Source organism: Chroicocephalus ridibundus, chromosome 6 (genome assembly GCF_963924245.1).
Source record: "Chroicocephalus ridibundus chromosome 6, bChrRid1.1, whole genome shotgun sequence".
Classification (NCBI taxonomy): Eukaryota; Metazoa; Chordata; class Aves; order Charadriiformes; family Laridae; genus Chroicocephalus; species Chroicocephalus ridibundus.
The window spans coordinates 705278-729345 of NC_086289.1; the positions used below are offsets into that span (position 1 = coordinate 705278).

Here is a 24068-nt window from a genome sequence, read left to right on the forward strand (position 1 = left end):
AGGGAAAATCCCTATAATTTTTCATATTAACCATTCAGTAAAAAAATGTGATGACGTTGTGGGAAATTGATAATGTGCCACTACCATCAGCCCAACAGCAAATCCCAACACCAGCAGCAGTGACGGAAGGAAATCGAATACTTGTTTCGCTTGGCAACACAAGCTTTGCTGCACACTTGGCAATGAAGAACAAAGCAGGACACATTTTATCAATACATTTTAGTGGCTTAACTTCACAAAATCTTTACTGATAATAACACAGGGATGAGTCAGACAAGGGCAGTGACTGAGAACACGCCAGTGTGGGTGAGACAGAGCTAGTGGTAATCAGACTCAAAAAAACCAGCACGGCCGAGCTGTCCCGGAGATGGGGACACTTGCTATCAGCCGTCAGGACAGGGTGACCACGCAGACCTTTCCCTCTGAGGTCATCCTAGAGGTGAAAGAAGAGTTTTCCTCTCTCACCAGAGCTTTCCTCTCCACTATCACTGCATTTTTCTCTGGTGAACAACTTCTGCTGATACGGCCTTTGACAACATCTATGCTAATAAAAACACTGTGTTAGCTTGCTGCCTGAATGAAGATATAAGTGATCATAAATGTCATTATACCCTGTGTGCTTTTCATGAACAGCAATTTAAATCTTTCAAATATGAAGACAAAGTTAACTTCATTCTTACCATGACACTCTTCACGTAGCCAGCAGTTTCCAGGGTCTAATAAAAAAGAATGAAATAACGTCAGTAAGTGTACAGACATTTAAAAAAAAAATTTTTCAGAGGAGTATTATGATTACAGTATTTGCACTTTCCAGAGACTGAGAACACAACCTTGCAGACCACCCCCCTTGTACACAGCAGTCTTTAGCCCTGTGCTGTCTCCAGCTAACGGAGCTCTGACATTTCCTCTCGCAGGTGCAGGATCTGGCCATCAGCATATCTACTGGATGTGCTGCAACGCTTCTGTCATGCAAGTACAATGTAGATTGAAAGGATTTTCCCAAATATACCACAGATAATTTATATTCAGTTCAATTACTAGTAATCGTAGAAGTGCCTACCATGTTCCAGTGATGCAAGCTATGTCTGTTAGCCCGCAGAACCCCAAGCACCCATTGCTTAGGCTTCCTGTTCTGCTATGGCCTTAGTTGACCTCTCGCGAGAGCGGCAGTATTACATTTACCTTGGAGAGTTCATCGATGATATTTTGCTGTTCAATAACTTGTAGTCTCAGGAAATCAACTTCTCTTTCTTCCTGGCTGTGGTCAAGGTCATTTAAAGAGCTCGGTCTCCTTATTGTTCCAGCTCTTTGCCTCTAAAAAAGTCCAACCACACGGCAGAAGAGGAAATGATCAGAAGGCTTTGCCAAAGGAGAGCACATAACCCTTCCCTTTACAGCTAGCGAGGCACCGACCCTAATGGCTCTTCTGGCAGCTCTCCTGCTCCCTGTTGCTGGGCAATACCACGAGACTGCAAGCACACAGGGTGTTCCTGCTCCTCAGGGCGCCGCGTGAAGCTCCTGGCACTGGGGAGGATGGCAGACACACAGGGCCACCACATCAAAGAGAGGGGCCAGCAGAAGCTCAGCTGCATCTGCTCTTTAGATCTGCCAAGAGCTAACTCTGGGTGGAGAAGGAACGCAGAGAGCTGGGACCAGTATCACTTCTCTCCGGGTTCCTCTCATTAGTTTATCTGCAGCAGCCCCGGGGCTGCGGCACCCACAGGGATGACCTCAGTGCTCCTACACTCGCGCAAAGCCACAGCATTGAGCATATTGCCCACTGACAATATTCAATGGAAAAAAAGGGAAGAGTGACAAGTGCCGATTTCCTAAGGATTACGAGGTCATTCTGGTACAAAAGTCCAAGGTGGAGCAGGGCGATTTGTGCTCACGTCAAGCTGAGCAGCCAGTGACTGAGCAGTTGGATCAACATGTGCAAGGCTCACACAATCTCTTTTCTTCACAACTATTTGTTTTTAAAGCTAAAATAAAACATTTTATATAAACCAAAACACATTCAAGCCACAAACCACTCAGTACTGCACCACAGAAGGGGTGCTCAACAAGCACCCGAAAGGGGAAAGTTTCCTATTAAACTTGCCGGTTTGGGACAATGTCTACCTTCAACAGAGCTCGGACCTCTAAATTACGTGTTCTTCCTGGAGCAGAAGTGACTTACCATTGCTATATTTTCTTGAGTTACGAATTTTAATTTATTTTCCATTCGACGTAAGGCATGTGACAATTCTTCATTCTTTCTACTAAGGCGTTTATTTTTGTCCAAAATGGGCTTATACTGACTTTCAGCTTCTCTAAGACGCTTTAACTGAAAAATAAAGAGAGAATTAACATCTCCAAAGCTGTTATTTTTCATCAAACATATTAATAATTTTATTTAACTATCACACTAGCAGTATTCTCTCCTAATGCAAAGCAGAGTTGATCAAAAATGCTTGGTATTTTCCATTAGGAAGCAGATTGTTCCTCGGTCATGAGGTATTCAGTCCGTGCAACAAGCATACCATGCTGGGAATGTATTTATTTTAAAAAATAAATAAAAATTATTCCAGCTTATGCCATCTTAAAAATTCATTGTTGTATAAGCAACGATGAGCGTAATGTGGCCAATCACCAAATGCAGAGCGTAAGGAGGAGCCAGCTACTCCTGCAACCATTCCAAAATGGCACAGGGGAGAACCCCTCGATATTTTGGGGGTAAGGCACAGCCACGGCAGCACATTCACAAGCAGTGATCACTGCGGCACCCACCAGCTCGTTCCTCTCCTCCGACAGCAGCGCGTTCCGGTCCTCCAGCTTCCTGATGATGGCACTCAGCTCAGCAATTTTGAGTTGGAAACGCCGGGCATCCTTTTCATCCAACTGCTGTTCCTAAAACAAAGATCAACTGCAAATAACTGTTCATAAGTGCACAGGCAATAGCAGTATTTTTCAAAGCTCAAACTTTTTCTTATCCCAAATTCAAACATTTCAAAAAACTACACAGCAGTGTAACCCCTGTACCCTAACTGACCACTGAAAGCTGCAGGATGAGACCAACGGAAAGTTAGGAGTGAAAATGTAACAAAGTATGCAAATGCAGAAGTATGTATATGCAAATACAAAGTCACAAATGGTAAACTTGGAAATAGAAAAGAAATTATCAAAAATTAAGGCAATGTTTCCAATGTATGCCACTGTTGAACTGAGTGCTTCAGACACAACACCCACTCTGAGGACTTCGTTATAAGAAAATGATATTAAAAGTACAAATGGGGAAAATCCATGCAATTATACCATTGCATAAGCTCTTCTTCCATAAAGCTGTGGCCCTTATGGGGTTCTACAGGGTCACTCGTAAGGCCAAACGGGTAGCACTTTATCCGAGTGAAAATGCTTACACCAAATTATAAATGAATAGCAATATAGGTAGACGAGTTCTCATTCAGAATCAGAGAGAAGTTACATCTATTTACAAATGTGAGAGACTTTCCCCCCTTCTCTAGGACTTGTTCTGACGTTTGGCAGAAGGTGAGTACAAATTGAAACAAGCAAATTAGTGTCCGCAGTGCTGGGGGCTCTCTGGGAGGTCTAGGGTTCCTCATTCAACAGGTGCAGGAGAGGCTTGGGACAAAGAATAAGAGATCGGTTTGCTCATGTACAAGGACTTACACTTCTACTGAGAAAATTAAGGCTGTTGCAAAAGAAATCTTGATGAGAATCAGCAATGAAGAAAATTTGCATACGTCAGATATATGAGGTCAGTTAACTGAGGGGTTTTTCATATGAGCAAATTAAGGCAAAAGCAGAAAGGTGCCATAGTTATATTAAAAAAGCCATTGTGAAAGGGTGACTAAAATTTAATGTTCTGGATATCGCATCGTAGAAGAGAACTAGGAGAGAACAGGTTAGCGGGTGTTTAATTGGCTGTCTGGTCCGCTGAAAGTGAGAGCCCTTAGCAGCAGAACCCGCGCCAGCAGCACCGATCCGGGGGGACCCCGGCACGGCCCGCGCCTTCATGCACCGGTTACCTTCCCCGCTTCCCTCGGTAAACTGACCTGGTACATCTGCTCACAAAATCCATTGTTAGCCGTTCCAAAAGCTAGCACACATACATCACTTGGTTAGAAATGCATTTGCATCATTTGTTGGCAAAATCGTGTTAAACTGTCAAATTAAGGCAGGTGGCAGAAGTATGGTACAGCGAGGAGAAGGAAGAGAAGAGGAACAGAAAGAATCCACCCTGCTAATGAAACCAAACCAACCAAACCAGGAAACAAAACGACAAAAAAGCAAAAGCTCTCCCATAACAAGGTTTGAATTTAAATCTTCAAGGTTTGGCTAACGAACGAGAGCAAGAAATGGGTGCCTCGGGGCTTCCCCTGCATGGCTATGGGAAAGCTGTTGCCGGAGGGCGCACTCATCAAGATTCTGTCACTCGGTGCCATTTTGTCACTCTGTCTGCTCGTTTGTGTAGGTGAAACCACGTGAAAGTGCTTACGGGGCTTCCCGAATGATCTGAAGCGTCTCCTGCACCACTTGCATAAGGAAGTTCCCGCTTGGGGCTGCTCAGATGCCGATCGGCCTCTTTGATCTGGGAAAGTTGTTCATCTAAAGCCTCCTTTTGGAGCTGCAGTCTCTGAGCATGCCCGGCTTGAACCCCTAACTCTCTCTCCAGCACGTAGACTGCTCTGTCTTTAAATTTAATCTCCTCCATCTACAAGGAGAACAGAACACAATCACACAGGCAGGCAGCGGCTTGACAACAACAGAGCATCTTACGACCCCAAACGCGGCCAGAGAACAGTTGCACAGCGCCAACACCCCTCAACATGGAAAATACAGCAACCAATGTTTGACCGTGAACACACGAACTGCATCGCTCCACCGGCTCATGGGTATTAGCGGCTACCCAGAATAAAATCTCTCTTTTCAGCAGGAATTCTTTCATTAAAAGGATTAGGAAATAACCCGTATTCTTCGTACTCTTTTCAGAATATCTTAAAAACATTCGAAACCTAATATTCATATCACAATTTGGATTCGTTCACTCAAACATTGTAATGATTTTGCAGTGTTTTGCTTGGACATCACCTTTTGAAAAGTTGGATTCATAATTTTAAAAGAAAAATATTAAAACCTGAATATCGCTTTAATTTTCAAATTATAGAAGCAATGTGAATTTTTTTAATTCTTTTTCCAAAAGTCTCCCATGCGAGCAATTTGTTTAATTATCCCCTTTCCATGAAAGGTTTTGCTTATGCATAATAAACATTATGCAAAATCATTAAGTGCTTCATTGACAAATGTGTGGCTAATCTCTAATTCTGTTCTTTCCTGTTTGCCTGCACTGGGTTCAGAGAGCCGTGCTCATCGCTGGTGGATCAAGAACGCTGAATCTCCGGGTGCTCCAGCGATATTTTCCCCGGGAGAGCGTATTTGGGCTTTTTCCGAATGCTAATGTGGAATCAAAGCCTCCCTCTCTGCGGAGCTGAGCCGCGTCCCCCAGAGCTCCTGCGCCGGGAGGTGTGCGGGGCCGAGGGATGGCTCACGCTGCAGGTGCCGTGGCTTACGCCAGGATCAGGCCCTGGCCGGCCTGTGCCCTGCCTATTAACCAAAAATTGCTGAGCACAGCCCAAAATCTTTCTGTGCCTGCGATGATGTACGTTGCTGCAACAGGATCGCAGGCTCTTCCCAGCTGGATCGCATACAGCTACATTATACATGAATATAAAGTATTAATTACACTCACATGCCACGGGGCTGCCAAATGTGCTTACAGATAATGATTCTACGGGAAGAAAGAAATCAGATACACGTCTGTTGATCTGGTGTCAGACACCATGAATGTGTAAGATTTTTGTCATGAGTTTTTTAGACTTCATACATTTAATTCAAATGATCAGTTTTTAAAATGTGTCCTGCTTGAAATAAGAACATTTTGCCTTGTGAGAACTGTGTTTGATATTTTTCTCTCTCCTAGCTTTGTCTGTAAACCTGGAAAAAAATGACATTGTGAATTAACAAATCACTCAAAGTACTTTGTTTCCAACAACTGCAAAAACGGCCCACGCAGGGAAAAAGCAAGTGATGGGAGTTTACACACACCCAGCAATGGTTCCGGGAAACCGCTTCCATTAGGGGTGTTTGGACGGAGGGGCTGGTTACAGCATAAAGCAGTGAAACCAGTTCCGCGGGAGAGGACAGGGTGGGTTAGGGCACGATGTCCCTCCGCTGGACAGCTGGAGGCCGTGTGCTGACGCCGGCCAGGCGAGGTGCGTGTCACTCCATCGCCCTCCTGCAGCGGGGAAGCCCCGCGGTTCAGCGCCAGCCGTAGGCGAGACCAAGGTGCTCCCCGAGGGGCCGCACTGCCCGGGGCCCTCCTGCCCTTCGGCAGCCCAACAATCGAGCTACAAACCCCGACAGGCCCCACATCCTCCCCGGGGAAGAGCCAGCCGTTGCCGAAAGACAAGGTGGGACAACTCAGAAATACCTGCCTGGAAACTGTGTTTCAAGTTATGCAAAATTTAGATTCTCTTAGTAAAATGCTGCAAATCCACTGTACCTTGGGAGCCATTTTATTAAAGGTGTTTCAACACTTTCCATTAAGGCAACGGTCTACTAACTTTGAGTGAAACAAAGAGATGCCCACTGAGGTCCTTCTGCTAAATACCTAATTAGGTAGAAAACTAAATGGATGTATAAATGAAAAGGTAACACATCATCAAATGATGTTTTGTTTAAAATAAGCAGAATATTGGGCAGCTGATCCCTATTTCTATGAAAACAAAGACATGGCACAACATAGGCAACACTTGGAATTAGGAGGAACAAAGAAACTGGAGAAAATACAAAAGATTTCACAGCATTTCACTAATGGTTTGTTTTCCATAAAAAAAAAGCTAAACATAATTTTCATAAACAACTAAGGAAACATCAATATTCACATTTCTCTTCATAGGATTAAATTCACATTAATGAAATACACATGACAGTTTGACATCTGCAGCTCGTTATTAAATAGCAATGTTATAGAAACAGTACAAACTGACGGCAGCATTGCACCGAGAAATATTACTTAGCGCATTTCTTCCTACCATAAGTAAGGTTCAGAAAAGATAAAGACAAGAAAGAATGCGGCACTCACTGGCAGAGGTGCCCGTCCCCGGGCGCGCGCCCCAGCAGGCTGTCGCAGGTGCCAGCCCCATTCTGTGGAGGGTGCGGGAGCGGGGGGACGCCTCCTCCCACCCCGCGCCGGGGGCTTCACCCACCAGTGGCGCGTGTGGTGGGGCGTCAGCGTGTTGCAGCGCAGCCTCCACCCACCCGAGAGGAGGCTCCGCGCCGCGCGGGGGGCATCCCCACCCAGCTGTAGCGGGCTGACTCGACTCGGGATGAATATTTATGGGGGAGCGCTAATTAATAACCAGCCCGTGAGCACAGCTGATGCCAGTTACACAGACATAATCCCATGCAAAGTTAAATTTGTTATCCCCTCCTTGCACTGCTCAGTGCCATGCCTAGCACAGACTGACATGCAGCTGGTTTTAAGCCATGAGATTCTTTTTAAATGTATTATTTCCATCATGATTGTAAAACCAGCATGTCGGTTCCGTGGCTGGGAAATTTCTCCTTGTGGTGTTCCCGGGGCCTTGGCAGCTCTGCAAATTCACAGACGCCCTCAGGAGCATGGCCACGCGCCCCAGAGATCTGCCTTTGAAGCTACCAGCTCGTGGCAGATAAAAGCCATCGTTCGTAGGCTGCGGTTTTAAATGCAAACGAGTCGCCCCTCTCCAGCTGGAGCGTCTCCCCACAGGCATGGTGTCAGAGCCGGCAATTAGGACACGGAGGAGACCTGCCCTGGGACTCGGCCCTCGGGAGCAGAGGGGACTGACCTGCCAGGTCCTCCTCATTGTGGTTCAGCTGTGACACAAGAGCAACCCCCCCCAGCACCCTGCCCCTGCCTCCGCCTCCCAAATCCTCTGCCAGCGCTAGGTCCTACCATAGGAGAAGTTCACTTATCGTATTGATCCATAGGAAAACCGTTCTTTTTCACGTTCATGGTTAACTTTCTGCCACGGCAGCTCACTGGACTGGCTCACTCCGTGCAGGCATGGCCCCGTGCAGGAGAGGTGGGTTGGGCACGACACTGGGGGGAGCACGGCTGGGGGCTCTGGTAGCATCATGTGCTCAGCCTGGCTCAGCTGTGAGGTGAAAATACACTCTCTAATCTCTGAATTACCTGGTCTCGCAGGTTGCATGGGTTTTTAAGAGTCATCACTAGATGACATTAGAAGAAAACTGCGGCTATCCCATGGCTTCTTCTGAAGCAGTGAAGTAACCCATACACGCTGGCAGCCACCACCCACGCCTGGAAGCTGGTGGGCAGAGCCTGAGCACCACTGTCCTGCAGGACGGCGGTGGTACCTCCCAGCATCACCCAGGAAACTTCTCCTCTCATGTCGTCTTCCAGAATTAATCCTCATCAGAAGGTGGTCAGTCAGCAGTGCATGACCATTGTTCCAGCAACCTTGCCAAATCGTCAGACATGAGAGGAGACAACATGTCACCTGTTTTCAGTAAAACAAGGACACGTGTGATTTGTTTTACCAAAAACTTCATTTGCAACATGATTCTGCTACAACTTTGGGAAAAGAACGATTCTATTTCAGACTGATTAAAACCCAGTTATACTTACCCAAACAGAAAACGTTTGTAACACGCCCAGTAAATGGAATATGATCATTTCCAGACAATTAAGATGCTGCAGCATCTTACATACAGTCGCTTACTGGGACGTGCTGGCACGGCAAAGTGCTCCTCAGGCAGAGCAGCCCACGGCACGGGGCCAACGGTGCGACCACTGGGATCGCACTGGCTCCCGACATTCCCTGGGAACGGGCTCTCGGACCCAAGCCCTGTGGCTGCCTTGCTGGCAGCTTCCCCAGGTCAAAGGACTGACGCTGAGGGGCAGGGTCGGGATCCTTGTCACTGGCCTGCACGTAATTCCACTGAAACTGCTGGGACGATGCTGAGAGAGGTGCAGTGTTAAGCTGTTAAGCATAGAAAGGTTAAGTGGCACAGGTGAAATCATAATTTGCTGCCCCACTCAGGCTATATATGACCAAAAAATTTCCTTTGCCAGGTGACTAAAGGCTTTTGTTTCTGAAAACTGGTTCCTTTTGGAGTGTGTGAGGTGTGAATTGCAGTACACAGAATTGGTAATGTTATATGTAAAGCTACTCATATCAAATTGTTAGATACTTCTGGATTTATATTAAGATATATTGAAAAAATTACTAATCAGAGTAGACTTTTCAATGAATAATCATTTGCACAGTTCATAACAAAAATTCTAACACAATTAAATTTAATACCATATTTGAAGAGTAAGGCATGATGGATGGGAGAAATAATTGTGCATAAAGAAAGATTCAAAGATATTTCCCACACTTGTCCTATTTTGCACTCCTCTCTTTTGCTCTACCTTCAGATCTACGTCATACCAGTGCCACTGGTAAATGCCACAAGCGGCAGCGTGCGGTGTCTCAGACCTCCGCTGCTCAACGCAGAGACCTCCCATCCAGCGCCCGCAGCTGCAGAGTGCTCCCAGCGTCCAGGAGCCCCAGACCCAAGCCCCGGGTTAGGGGTGCTGGCGCGCAACACCACCACGGTCACAGCACGGAAGAGGGCAGAATTCTTGTTTAGGACCATAGAGAAAAACGTTTTTAAAAACTGGACTGTAAGACACAACAGGAACAACTCAGAACTAGGAGGTTTCACTGCAAAATGTAGGAGTAATGTCGCATAGCTTTTAATATACAACAAAATCCTTCAGCAGTCCACGTTTAGTTGGAATAAATATTATTGTAAATGAGGTTCAAACCACAATGATGAAAAAAATCCACATTTGCAAGAAGGAATTATTTACCTTGAATAATTTGTCTACCTTTCAGTATAGGATGACTGCTGAGATACCTTTTATAATACCAAATATGGTAACTTTTCACAGCATAAGGGAACAAAAAAGAGAAGATAAAGACTAAATCAATCACCAAAAATATTAATATTTAAAAAGTCAGCTTCCTACACTTTTCATCTGATACCGTCCTTTAAATCAGACATCTTCACTAATTTACCACTGCCTCACAGAGAAATCTCAGGGAAGTGCCTGTAAATGCAGAGGTTCAGAGCGACACTGAACAGACTGAGCTCCTCTTTGTCTGTGGTGCTGCATTACCACGAGGAAGCCACGAAGGTCGCAACGTACAGTGGTCGTACCTGAGGTATTAGAGTAGGTTATTAAACCTTTTGGTAGTGATCATCAACTAAAGTTTAACTTAAATTGAAAACAAACAGTTTCCAGTCTCTAACAAATCTCATTTCTTCAGTTTTTCTGACTTCTGTTTTAGTCCTCTTACAAACGAGACAAGAGGAAGGGACGCTGCAGTGGCCATTGCTGTTCAGCACTTCTCCTTTCTGACCAATCTACATTTAAGTAAAATTCAAATGCTCTTTGCCACATCAAATTTTAGTCCCCATTAAGCAAAATTCAAGGCCAGTTGATGTCAGGGAACTATCCTTATTGAAAGGCTGTTTTCCCTGGACGTGCTCACACTAACACAGGGTGTGCTGTTATTAGTGGGAGACAATATGAATATAATCAAATACATTCGTGTAGTATTTTAAGCTGTTCTAAAATGAACAAATTAAAACTTAAAAAAAAAGTTTACTAAAATTAGAAATTCTTTAGGAAGGAGGTGGATGCCATACTTACTTGTTACCATCTGCAAGGGACTTTCATCTTTTACATTAACATTTCTTAAGCTTCTGAGCCAGGGACAGCTTAACTGGGTGGGTTGTACTTCTCTGGAGAGCGTCACACTCAGACTTTACAGACACAAACAGCACAAGCCATATGTGCAAACAGAAAACACGAGGCCAGAATAAGTTGAACACACACTTTTGCAAAACACATTATTTCCTTTCCTATGCTGTACACAGAACTGAAAGATGCTCAGCCCTGCTGGATGGGATTAGCCCAAAGCCATTGGCATCAACGACTAATAGTTACCCTGGCACCTGAAAAATGACTGGAATAAATCGCTCTAATTTTTATTTGGTAAATACTAAGCGGGAACTGTTTCTAAAGAGCAATTACACCTTGCTAGCTGTTAGCAAGCCTCTGTGTGCCTGCAGTGCAACACTACCACAATCACCACCTGGACATAGTACCCCTCTACTGTAACAGCCGGTGTGCTGCGCGTGCAGGGTCTGCCGAAAACACGCCTGGCACCAGAGTGCAAGCTGGGGAGGAGCCAGCTTGCAGCTGCGCTTGGAATTCTCCTTTTGCCCACAATTATGTTTTGGATTTAGTTTTGCCGCTGGAGAGGAGCGCAGCGCGCAGGCAGGCACGGCTGGTGTGACAGGCTGCAGGGCAGCTCTGCCGTCCCCAAGTCTCTTCTGGAAGAGGGCAGAAACACAGGGATTCCTTTCGAAACCTGGCAAGGGCAAAGTTCGTTCAAGGGCACTGGGTCTGGCTTGATACCACAATTTAACTTCATTCAAAGTTGTAGTAAGTCAACAACGTGGACAGGTTCACAGCAGAGCTGGTGATTTTGAGAGCCTGAGCATACATACCCTGCATCTCCCCTGGCAAAATCTGACAGAAGAGGATGACGCTGAAGACCAGAGAACTCCAATTTGCTTGAAGTAAATCTGATGGCTGTACAGTTTCTTTTTGCATAATGTTGTATTTTCCTACCACATCTGTTACTTTAAAGGCCATCTAACATTCATCCGAAAGTCTAAAGTGAGACATCAACAAATGTACTCCTGTCTGACCAATACAGAAAAAAACCCTAGTTTTAATTTGAAAGGAGAATAATGGATTAGTGCTAACTCGCCTTTTTAAAAGAATCTTTGTCTGACTAGGTATGGAAGTATTTTCCATACGCTAAGCCTGTATAGATATACTTGACTTGGAAATGAAAATCTGTAACTATCAGAGATAAATAACTTAAAAAAATTAACCTATGTTAAGGGACTTCACATCATTGCAAAGCTAAACATGAATGAGTACAACCTGTCTTTATTCTCATATTTTTTCTAGCCATGAAATAATAATTTGCTCAAAGGTTACTTCCTCCTTTGATTAAAATGACTAAATAATGCATCATACATGAATCACGGAGCTTTTAAAATCCTGATGCGAACCCATTACCAGTTGAGGGCTGGATGTCTGCCACGGCCGTTACACGAATGTGCAATCCCACTGCTCGGCTGGGTGGACGGACCCGCTCACGTGGGGCTGCCCTGCGTTTCTGTCTCATTGCGAGCCCGGTGGGGCTCAAGGACTGTACTTTATTGCTGGCCCCTATCTTAAAAGGGGAAAAAAAGCACTGGTTTTCAGTAATAGTTGAAGTGTTTTGAGAATTGTCTCATTTTCATGGAGAGGAGAGCTTTTATCATACAGCATGGCACCAGCCTTCCCCCCCCCGAAACGGCAGGGCCCTCCCCTGCCAGGTGCCAGGAGCCAACAGCTCCACGGAAATCAATTACGGGCGAGTCAGCGGAGCTCAGAGTACTTGAAGTCATTCAGGAAGCACTCGGGGCTTGCCAAAACCATGGCGTCATGTAATTTAATTAGTACAGTTAGATAATCTGATTCTTTCAAGCAGGAATTAAAAAAGTTTGATTTTTAAAGGCAATTTAGAAAACATAACATCAAACCACTCCATTCCTTATAACTAAGAACATATTTATTTTATAGCTTCTATATTAGAGGCCATTAGCGTGGACTTTTCATGTAATGCAGCAAGTTTAGTTTGGATGTCCATTAGCCAGCCTTTCACTCTGATGTAGTAAATCAATGCATCTAATAATGTATGTTTAGAGAAGAAAGTATTTACACTGCAGAATATTTGAACAGTATCAATAGATCAGTTGGTTATAAATTATTTTAATATCCTCTTCATAAAAATAAAATAATCTATGAGGGGGAGAAAAAAACCCACTTAACAACCTAAAGTCTGAGAGAATGGGTGGCTAAATAAAGGGCAGGTAACGCTCCACTGACCGAGGGAGCAGCGCACGGTGCGTCAGTCCCGTCGGTCACTTTGGCTGGTTAGCACGCAGCCGACGCTGTGCCAGCCCTGCCGTGGGCAGGTCCCGCAGGGCCTTCACTGAGGCACGGCTGCGCTGCCGTGCTTTCACTTGGGGACGGTCTGCTACCTGATTGGGCAGTTTTAGATTATTTTTTTAGGGTTTGGATAATAATTAAGGGATAATGACTTAGAAGGAACATGGATGAGTTACACTAGGACACTGAATGCTATAAAAAAGCATACCAAACATGAAAAGATGGTGACTTCAAATAAATACTGAGACAAGACCCAAAACACACATCATGAGAGTATGGGTGTTACATTTGTTCCAGCATCCTTGGGAAAGGCAGCGACAGTTCAGGGATACAGTCCCGCAAATGACCTGCGCACTCACAAGACTGCGTGAATCGTAAGGCAAGTGTCTGAGATGGCAGTGGAGAAAAAATCACCCTAAACCCCAGAGCGTGTCGGTGGCCTGCCACGCTCTCATGCAGAGACTTCCCTCTCGGAGGGAGCTCCCTTCTGCAGGGAGTTCTCCCCTTTTCCAAGCAACGTGATCCGATCTAGTCTCTCCGACAAGTTTCCAAAGACACTGGAGGAATACTCCAAAGCCGTAAGCATGAGGCTATTGCCTTTTAGACTCAAACCGCTGCACCTGAGCCCCAAATGGTTGGAGTAGGTGATGGGAGGCCGATGAGCACACACAAAGCCCCGGTGAGGAGCAGGTGAGCGATGCTGGGTGAGGAAGACCAGTAACCTACTGAGGCCGGGAGCCTGCTGAGACACTGCTCGCGGGCCACCAGAGGAGGAGCACCAGTGCCTGTCCTGGGGAAAGCCACCAAGGTGGGTCACGGAGAGGAACTCCTTCCTGAACGCCTTGCAGAGGGAAGGGGGTCATTGCCTACACAGTATAGGACTCACCATGGGATGCAGGAGAAAGAGCGTTTTGGGATTGTGTAAAGCTCATTATGGGATGTTCATGGGGACTAGCAAAGGCAGAGAAAGGGAGGGACCAAGGTGGATCAGCAAGGAACAAATGGTGGGGAAACAGAGGCATGGGCCGAGAAACATAACTGTTTTGTATAATTCCCCTAACCAGTTAGTAACCCAAGGCCTCTTCCCGATACCTGAAATGTGAACAATATTAACAGGCACAGACACAGATAAAAATGTCCCTTACAAAACATCCTAATCATTTTTAAAAAACATTTTGACATCTCTACTAGTAAATGTGAAGCAGATTTGAAGGAAGCTCCAGAAGTTTGAACGCCCATCCTTATCTACTCATCCGAGTCCAGCACTGAACTTTCACTTACTTACTATCAATACCATAAGTGTTAGTAAAAACATAGATGCAGACAGCAACACGTACCAGTCTACGAATTTCTCTCTCACACTCCCTCTTAATTCTGTTGATTTCCTCTTGATGCAGGTGATACACGCTCCTTATCTCGGCTGCTTTGATTTTGTCAGCTTGGATGACCATAGTTAAAGCTTCTTCCACTTGTTTCTTAGCCCCCTTCAGCTCTGAAATTTCTTGCTGCATTTTTATTTTCTCAACTTCAAACCCTTTCTTGGCCTCCTCTTTCGCCTCTGTGAGCAGCACCGTTTTCACCTTGTCAGGAGCCCCATCGCGTACAGCATTGAGAAGGGTCTGTAGTCTCTGGATTTCATTATCTTTAATTTTTATTACTCTAAGTAGTTCAGCTTCATGCTGTCTCAAAAGCGCTTCTCGAACAGCTTGCAGCTCCTTCATTTTCTCTTCATGAAGTTTGACTTTGAGCTCTGTTACCACCACTGTACTTTTATGCTGTTCGTGCTCTTTGATCTGCTTAACTTCCTGATTTTTCTCTCTTTCCAACTTGCTGACCTACAAGGAAAATCAAAAAAGTATTTTTAATTAACAGAATGATTAATACAAATTACGATATTATCTAAAAATGGTACAGATCACTTTACAGTATTAGACCTTAACGTTGTATGTCTGTGCCTTAGAGCGAAAGCCCCGTCAATTAGTATTACTTCATGCAGAACTACCTATTTGGCATTTTGTTCATTCTTTATGATCAAATACTTCATTACACATTAAACATTGTTTTTTAAAAGAGGTTCCAGGTAAAACTAGGGCCACTGAGCTCTGCCGTGCAGCCTTCATGCTGTAGACTTACAGAAGAGAAATTTCTTCTCTTGAAGCATTTTGTGTGCGGAAAATTCACATTATAAACGCCTGTAAAACATTTTCACAGGGAAAAGGTTCTTTACAATTCCTGGCAAATGCTTTGAATGCACTGTCACAGCTGTCCTTGGCCTCGAGGCTCGGCAGGTACCTGTGGGGATCTTCGGTGACGCAGCTAATCTAGCAACGCAGCCAATCTAGCAACGCAGCCAGGAGTATTCGGAGTTGCAAAAGCGATTGCAAATCTACCACAAATACCCCGGGAACAACTCTGCCTTAGCCCTGACAGACCCGTCCTCTCTCCAGAAGCACTAGCGAGTGTTCCCCTTGTCACTGCAGAGCCACTGCAGCGCCACATCGTCAACATCCACAGTGGCAATGGCCACAATCCTTAGGATACAAGCTGTCCTCTGGGTGGCGGTGGCTGTGACAACTGCCCTTAGGCACCAAGGTACAGCCGACTGTCAGTTGTCCCATCCACTGCCCTCCTGGCCATATGGCCCTGCTCGGAGCTTACGCGTGTGCATAAACACCAGAAGAGCCGGCAGAGCTGTCAGGCAGTCATCAGTGATTTGCTGGGTTACACATGAGAATCGTGTGTCTTAGGGGAAAATATGGCCCACCTCAGCGTTTTATGGAAGGCAGGCAGGCGCTGCACTAGCAGACGCTCCCAGCGTGTATCCGCAGCAGCACGTGCAGCGTCTGCCGCGCTGCCCCTCTCCTTGGGTGGGCAGGTGTGTTCCGAGACAGGGAGCACACCTCTGTCTTTTCTGCCCTATAACATTCTGCCCTAGAGCAGCCTGTGCACATGTTCAAATGCTAAAATTCAGAAGTGGATATTCACTACGTTTTATTTAATTACTGAAGTGTTTATTGGGAAAGCAGTTCTGGTCAATTCTGTTCAGTAAAGACGCATTTTTCTTCCTCGGTTGACACAATAAGGTTTCCTTGCTAAGAATATGCCTAAGCCTGCCTCACAAACGAGAACGCTGCACAACCAGGCCGGGCAGGTGTAAAGAAAAAAACCTGACATTATGGAGAACTTTCAGAACCCTTCTAAGGAAAAAGTAAGTTGTAAAAATAAGAAAAAGAACCCTGGAAAATTTGTAGAAAAGACCTTTCTTTTACTGAAAGCCAGCATAAGCAGAAATATCTGCATATTTTAAAAAAGAGAAACAAAAATCTATCATTATAATTTCGCAAATTATTGATATCGAGGATGAAGTCTAGGCACCAATGCTGAATTTAGCATCATATTGTATTTTTATAATTAAATAATAATCCCTTGCAATCTTACGGACTCTTTAATTTGCCCAATTCAGTGCCCTAAAAAGCATGAATTAACACAATATAAATAAGTACCATGAATTTATGCAAGAAACACAAACCCCAGGTGAAGTAAGCATCCATATCCAAACACTGCAGGAAGTGTATGCTCAGGAACTAGGCTGACGGGTGTGTGACGGGGCTAGAAACAGACTAATGTTTAAGACAATACACATTTAGGAACTAGCCACTACCTTGGGGAGTAAGCCTGAGTCCTTACTTTATTTTTCAGCTGGATATCTGCAGAAGCTCTCACCCCACATCCCCAGAAGAATACATGAGAAATCAGATGCTGAGCCATTATTTTGGCACGCTCAGGCACACAGATCCAAACTGCTCAGTGCGCGTGTACGCATGCAGGACATAAGAAGCTCTGTGCAAGCTACTGTGAAGCCCCAAACAATGGGATTTTATCAGATGCTTTTTAAGCAATGAATTATGCATTACAGATAACTAACTATATCTGACCACAGAAGGGTCAAATGACACTTCAATTTAAAACCATACCATACACTCAAAAGAAGCTGCGATGAGAAGTAGCTGGGGAGGACAGGGAGAAGGAAAATGGGGTCTTCAGTCTTGAAACTGCAAATGCTGCTTCACAACAAAAGGATTAATACATGTTCTATTTTTATATATAGATACACACACACACACACTCCCCTTCAGAAGCTTCCTTAAAATTGTATTCATAGTCTACAATGCCTAATAATGATGCAAATTAATGGAAAAATGCAGAATATCATTCTGTTCCTGCATAGTAATGCATGTCTCTATGAATATTCTGGAATCAAAAACCCCCCAAAGTTTATCAGTAGAAACTAATTTGGGGGATTTGGCAAAAGCAAATAAACTTTTCATGCCCTCACTGAGAAGTGGGCTGAAGGCTATGGCTGAAGGCTCTTAAAGCTGAGGCGCAAGCTGCATCAGCCGCGGCGCTCTCAAAGGCTCAGGGTGCAACTGTGGCAGTCAGAGCAGGGGGCAGGGCTGAGGCCTAGAAGTGTATATCTGGAAATTGTAAGCAGCCAGTTTGAAGGATGTTGAGCATAAAATCCAAATGAAATTAGCGTAAACGTGAAAGAGAAGAAACAGCAAAGAGAATTTCTGAAGAATACAAAATTGCGTTCAAAGCCCTCGATGTAGCCAACCTCATGAATAGGTAAATATTTACTAGAAAAAGTTGTAGTGAGAGAAACAAAGGACGTGGACAGCTTTCAGCCCACCACTACGAGTACGCCATCTGTTTTGAGCAGATGTTTGTCTTTCCAGATCTTTTGCTGGCATTTAGCTCTGCCATTTTTCAACTTCATTTCTTCCTGGCTGGCGGGAGCAAGCGTGCTGCCCGCAGCCGAGTCCTGCTGCCCAGGGACTGCCCATCCTCACTGCTCGCCTTTCCCACCGAGACCCGTACCACCAAAGCACCCTCGCTTCCAGAGTTCTTTTGTACCATTCACATGTTATAAATACAAGAACAATTTAAAAATCTGCAATACAGAGGTTGCCTCTTGTTTCCCATGGAAGGCTAGCTCCAGGGGCATGCACTCTGATTTATTGTCGAAGTCATGTACAAGTTAGCTACGAGTGGGGCAAAGAGTTGTTAGCGTTCAGAAACAACAGACCTTGTTAATTAACGTCAGAAGGAAAGGAAAAGATGCACACCTTACTCTTTTCTTGCTGGAGCTCTATCTGGATGTCGGTGAGCTTGGCCCTGAGCTCTTCATTGGCAGCCTGCAAGGCGGCCAAGGCATCCGGCTTCTCCCCCCGAGCTCGGCTGCTGGTGCCCTTCTTGGACATGGTGAGGCTGCGTGGCAGCGAGGGGAGTCCTGCCCAGAGGCCCTCGTCCCAGCGCTCGCTCGGGGCTTCTCCTCTTTGCCTCCGTCCCACTACATTTTCTTACTTGCCTGGAAGGAGGGAAATCACGTAAGCGCTGTCAGAGTGCCAGAGGCGGGCAGGTGACGCCTCAGCCAGCAAGAGCACAGGGAGACACAGGACATCTCTGGGAAGCATGAGGTACACCTCAGCCAGCTAAAGTGGCCCTTCCCTGGATTAAGTAAGAGCTAGAAACATTGTCAGGTGTAATATTTTTTTACACGTGCTGAGAGCAAAAGATTTAAACCACAAACTGTAAACATTTCCTGCAACTTCATTTGCACTGGAGTTCAGACAGTGCAGAGGATGTGGATGCTCGGGAGAGACGTCCAAGCACCATCCCCTGGCACTGGCACGGCCTGGAGACAGCAACAGCTGGGAAAACTCATATCAGTACAGGCAGAATACTTCTATGTTCTTTAAAAAAAAAGTCTTAAGAAAAGCAGTGTTTGTTTTCCTACAAATAGTTTTCACATATTCATGATAAAAATAGTAAAAGTAATAAAAAAAGTACAGAAGCAAGGGGAGATTACCCAAAGGCAAGAGAAGTTTTCTGTACAGGAGTGTGCAGTGAATCATCACACCAGCAATTAAGATCTCTATAGCTTTATCTAAGTCTGTAACAATGCAGGAGTTTTAGTCACACTAAGGGGATTTGAGTGAAATCTAAGCAAATGAAACCGAGAGAAGCAAATTCATTCTACTAAACAGCAGGGAACTGGGCAAAAGTGGACACAACCTCACACTATTCATCTATGAATACAGCTTGCATTCGATGCCTATCCCTTAAGCCCAACACATTCATAAACTATACAACATACACAATTTATAGCGATAACTTCAGATTTGTCGACAAAACATATAATATTAAGTACAGTACTAAAAGCTGCATGCATTTGTTGATTTTTATTTCAAAATTCTCCAACACTTTGTCCAAGAATAAGCAGCAGTGTTCTGGAATGGGTAAGCATTATTAAGGTCTGTAGAGACTGTGCCAAATTTAGAACGTCAAATTATCAATGAAACTCAAAGGTCCTTTATAATCAATACCATTAAGGAAAGCATATAAGAGTTATTGGAAATGCATATTCTTGCAAAAAACATATTCTAGTTTAGTGTAACTGTCAGGACAAGAGCTAGACACAAACTCACTCCAAAGAATTTGCTTTCTGAGACAAAGACAGATAAAAGTAGGGAGAATGATGGTATTTTTTTATCTGTTAATGCCATTTTTATGCTGCATCCATCTTATTGTTCAGAAAAGTCTATCAGAGTTCTAGGTAAAAATAAATAATTAACCTATTCATCAAATCAAATGAAATCCTGGTAACCTGTGACTTGTCTGCAGAGGTGAACTTGACTGAAGTTATCACAATTTGTCCTTATTTCATTTGATTCATTTTTAGAGCTGTTGATGCAGACAGCCAGTCCATTAATGTTCAGCACAAAGTGACCGAGTACGTAATAAGTCAGTAAGAGGGTGTTCAGGTTGCTGTTAATTCTCCCTCTGATCAGTATTTAACTCAGGGTTCATCAATGGCACGAACAGATGTAATTAAATAGAAACTTGAGGATAGCAAGAAATTCTGGGCAAAACACTGTGTCCTGGAGGCTTTGTTTTGCTCTGGAGCCGTGGAACGTAGGTACTGTTTGCTCCATCCCAAAATACAAATGTTTCCCCGACGGTTCTTTCACACTTGGTATACTTTCTGAAGGATCTCCTCTTACAGCAACATTGTTTGGCCAAAGCACTATGGAAGGAGAATCCCCACGCTACCGCACAAGCTCCTTGAGAATTATCCCATGCAATTTTTCAATCTGTGGATACAGACTACGGTTGTGAAAACCCAGTTCACACAGTTCATGCCTGTTTAAATGATAAACAGCAACACACACAAAAAAAACAGTTGCCTCTGCTTCTCTAGACAAAGCTGACTCCACTATCAAAGTTCATTTGAAAATTGTCTATGAAAAAAATTAATGGGAGCGCAATCATGAATGAAACGCCTAGAGGAGCAGCTAACACGCTCACACAAGAGACACGCGCTCGTGGTACTGCAAAATGGGGAAACACCATCACAAAGAGAAGGATCAAAATAACATTCAGAGAACTGGATGGTCCTACAGACTGTAGTAAGAGAGGAGGTATGAAATCCGGTGCCGTAACGGCTCTGACTTTCAACAGGGTTCTCAGAGAAGACTTGGGCCAACTTCTGACCCCAGGACGAGGACAACATGGTTTCATTGTTTTGGAGCAAACAGCAGCATGTACATTTACAGAAGAATGTAAAATCTAATGAAAAAATCTCTCACTGGCAAACTTTGACTTGGTAGATAAAACTAGATCCTGAAGAGATCATATGTATTTGTTCAAAAACTTACTTGGATTCATTTTTAACTGTCACTACAATTCCAGTTTGAACTAAACCCTTGTTTTAAAGATCCGTTTAATTTATGCTATAAAAAATACACAAAAAGCGAAAATTTGGAAAAATATTTCCAAACTTGTTAATACTAACCTTATTAATGTGGATAACAATCTTTTTGCACGATGACCTTCAATGCATCGGTTTATTCATCCTGACTCATCGTCAAAACCACAACAGAGCAGCGCTATTCCCGGTCCAAGCACGAGTAAAGAGGCTTAACGGTACAGGGCAGCTGTAATAATAAAATATCAGTAAATAATAACAGTAAAATATCAATGCTAAATACCACCAATAATACCACCAACTGAATTCTAAGAGCAAAACCTGCATCCATTAGGGAGGAAGCGCAAAGGGAGGCAGCCGCCTCGGGGGATACAGAGGTGGGCTACGATGCTGCGTGAGGGCTGAGAGCGCCCGGGAGAGGTGGCGGGAGTTTGGCAGTCACCAGGCAAAGCTGCTGACAGCCGGGGACATTAAGAAGCACAAGCAGCCCCTACAAACCTACACTGGGTCAGAGTAACAGTGGGGAGGCTCAGACTTAGGGAGAAAAGTGCAGGGAAAAATAAAATTCCTGATATTAGTTGACCAAACCAAGGCAGCACAAACGGTCTTAGCTCTGTTGTTTCTCAGTCTGATGCTTGACTTTGTAGCCTTGAAGTTTCTATTAAAAAAATGTGTTTGGTTGTTCAAAGAAATAGAAATAAATAACATTTTACAGATATTGCCTGAAAAACCTATAAACAGGAGTAGGTGTTCTTAGCATTTAAGAGTCTTGCTTCTTTGTGTAAGAAGATGCACTACAGCAGTGACTGTTCTACAACGGAGGTCTTAAAAACCCTCTTTCTTTATAGATAAAAAATGGGGCAGTCTATAGCCACAGGCACTGAATTCTACCTGCTGTGATGAATGAAGCATTTGTGCACATTACAATAATTTTCTTAAACGCTATATTATAATGACAGATGCAGCAGGTGAGTCAGGTTATTTCACAACCCGAGGAAATGAGAAGCAGCACAATACAAGCTTTTAACTACTTACATTTGAATGTCAGACGAATAATAATTTGAACAATACAGGGATTTGTGAAAATGATTTAAATCAGAAGGATTATTTTTGACAGACAAGGGCTACGAGGATTTTTGTTTGTTTGTTTTCTTACAAAAAATAAACCTAAGGAACTGGTACAAGTAAACTGAAAGGCAAGCATGCTACCAGAGGCACGCTAGGAGGAGCGCAAGCCCAGCAGCTGATTTTCTGGGAGACAGCGCGTGGTAATGGTGCAGAGTAGTCAGACACCCTGCGCACACGCACCCTGGGTGTCCCTGTGAGTCCCACTACCAGAAGATCAACCATTTTGCTGCCATGTGCTGGTGTTTTCTCAGAGAGCCCTCAGGAACATCGTGCAGAGGAGCCCACCACGCTGGCATCTCCCCTGCAGAGCCGGGGACCTAATGGTTCCTCAGCGTAGTTCGCTCGACGGGAACTCTGCCTGAGGTCCATTTGTAGCACCGTGTGTCCCCATACTTTCAGTTTTTAAGCTTTTAAATTTTGTTTAAAATGTTACCAAGGTCTAATTGTATGAGTTGACACATTTCATGCCAATCATCTGCCTAAATCTGATTTTTCTCTACTAAAAACCAAAATCTAAAATCGGTTAGCTTATTCCAAGAAAGAAAGGCTTGTATTGCAATGTTTGCTCTGAGCAGGTCTAGAAAACCTCTAAAGATCTGAAATACGACCAGCAAGGTGTTCCCTGTTGTCCCCTAAAAGCAGCCCAAGTGCGGGAAGGTGAAACTCCTGCCAGAGGCTGCAGTTGCCCACCCTCAGCCAGGCTTGGCCAAGGCTTCACTAGCCATAGTCACGGCCTGTGTCTGCCATCCATCCCCCCAGGCACCAGTGCCAGGAGACCTTCTCCTCTGCAGGCTCAGCTGCGGCTCATGTCCGCATGTCCCACGGTAAGTCCGAGGTGACAAAGGACAGGGGACAGAACTAACTTTCAGATCCTACAGGCTCCCATCGGTGCAGCATGGGCGAAGGGGCCGACATCAGAAACCTCTTCCGGACTGGAATGCTGAAGCCTTAATGAGATTTTCCCAGAAAACATCATCTCCCTTGCCAGTACTTAAAGCAATAAGCCTGCTTCAAAAAGAACTACACTGAAATCAGCTGAGGACTCTTTCAATTAAATCTTTAAGGATGAAAAGGGACAAAATGATAAAACTCTCATGCAGCCAAGAATAACATCCAAGGATTAAGAGATCCAGACAATAGGAATCTGATCGGCCTTGGTAATGGGCTGTCTGCACCAATGCACTAACAGCGAGACCAGCAGAACAATGGAAAGCTGTTCTGCACACCACGCTTCCCAGCACAAAATCCTTTGGGTAGTCAGGGAAGGTTTCTCAGAGGAAGATCTGCAAGAAAGGAGTGTGTTTCCCCTTTCTCATGGTAAAAAAGGGCTACATTGATTGTAGACTTGCTCATGCGGAGTGGGAGGAGCTTGCGGAGGCGGTGGTGGTGGTGGTGGTAGCCTTTCCACAGGCATTTAGAAGCCAGCAGGGATGTAAGCCCTGGTCAAGGAGTGGCAGTGCCCATCAGTGATGCCACAGCTGGCTTTGTTCCTGGATATGTCAGAGCTCGGGCCCTGCAGGCAGCTGCCCCAGCTAGCAGGGATGCTCTGCACATCCCTCCTGAAGTGGAAGAGGCACACGCTGGAGAATGACAGAAAAGGAGGTTCCCCTGCCCCCGCTGGGGTCCTTGCGGAGGCCCAGGAGGCTCCCACTTTCCTCCCAGCAGGAGTGGGACCAAACCCCTCTGCGCGTACAGACCTGACCCTGTCCCTCCTGGGACGGGGAAGGAAAGTCAGCCTAGGACTGAGGAGCTTCGGCGCTACCAAATGCTCACTTCAATAGCTTAGCTGTAATTTATTCTATGCAAATTAACGAATCATTAATAACAATAAAAGATATTTAGATAATCTACATTCATGAAACTCCATTGGTTTCAAAGACATTATGAAAACATAAACTAACGAAGCCTACAGGCTCTTGAACTTCTAAGTATGGAAAGACTAACGTGCAGTGTGAGCACTAGGTATTATTAGTGACCAGGTTGATTTATCCCTGGTAACCAAGAAGTGTAATCACACTTGCTGTTCACCTGCAAGGA

At 44.7% G+C, this 24068-nt stretch overlaps 1 protein-coding gene across 35 annotated transcripts in view; it reads right to left on the bottom strand.

Moving 5' to 3' along the window:
* Nucleotides 1–24068, bottom strand: part of JAKMIP3 (Janus kinase and microtubule interacting protein 3) — a 91692-nt gene that overhangs the window by 35591 nt on the left and 32033 nt on the right. For 15 of the 35 annotated variants that reach the window (XM_063337512.1, XM_063337508.1, XM_063337516.1 and 12 more), the window contains 8 exons: nt 20991–21132; nt 18262–18503; nt 14473–14970; nt 4499–4714; nt 2770–2889; nt 2180–2326; nt 1183–1314; nt 681–716 (listed from right to left, as the gene is read on the bottom strand). In XM_063337512.1, coding sequence (XP_063193582.1) covers nt 681–716; nt 1183–1314; nt 2180–2326; nt 2770–2889; nt 4499–4714; nt 14473–14970; nt 18262–18396 — 1284 coding nt within the window. In that variant the 5' untranslated portion in view covers nt 18397–18503; nt 20991–21132. Of the gene's footprint in view, nt 1–680; nt 717–1182; nt 1315–2179; nt 2327–2769; nt 2890–4498; nt 4715–14472; nt 14971–18261; nt 18504–20990; nt 21133–24068 lie in introns of those variants that run through there. The other 20 variants (XM_063337520.1, XM_063337518.1, XM_063337537.1 and 17 more) reach the window with 6 other exon arrangements.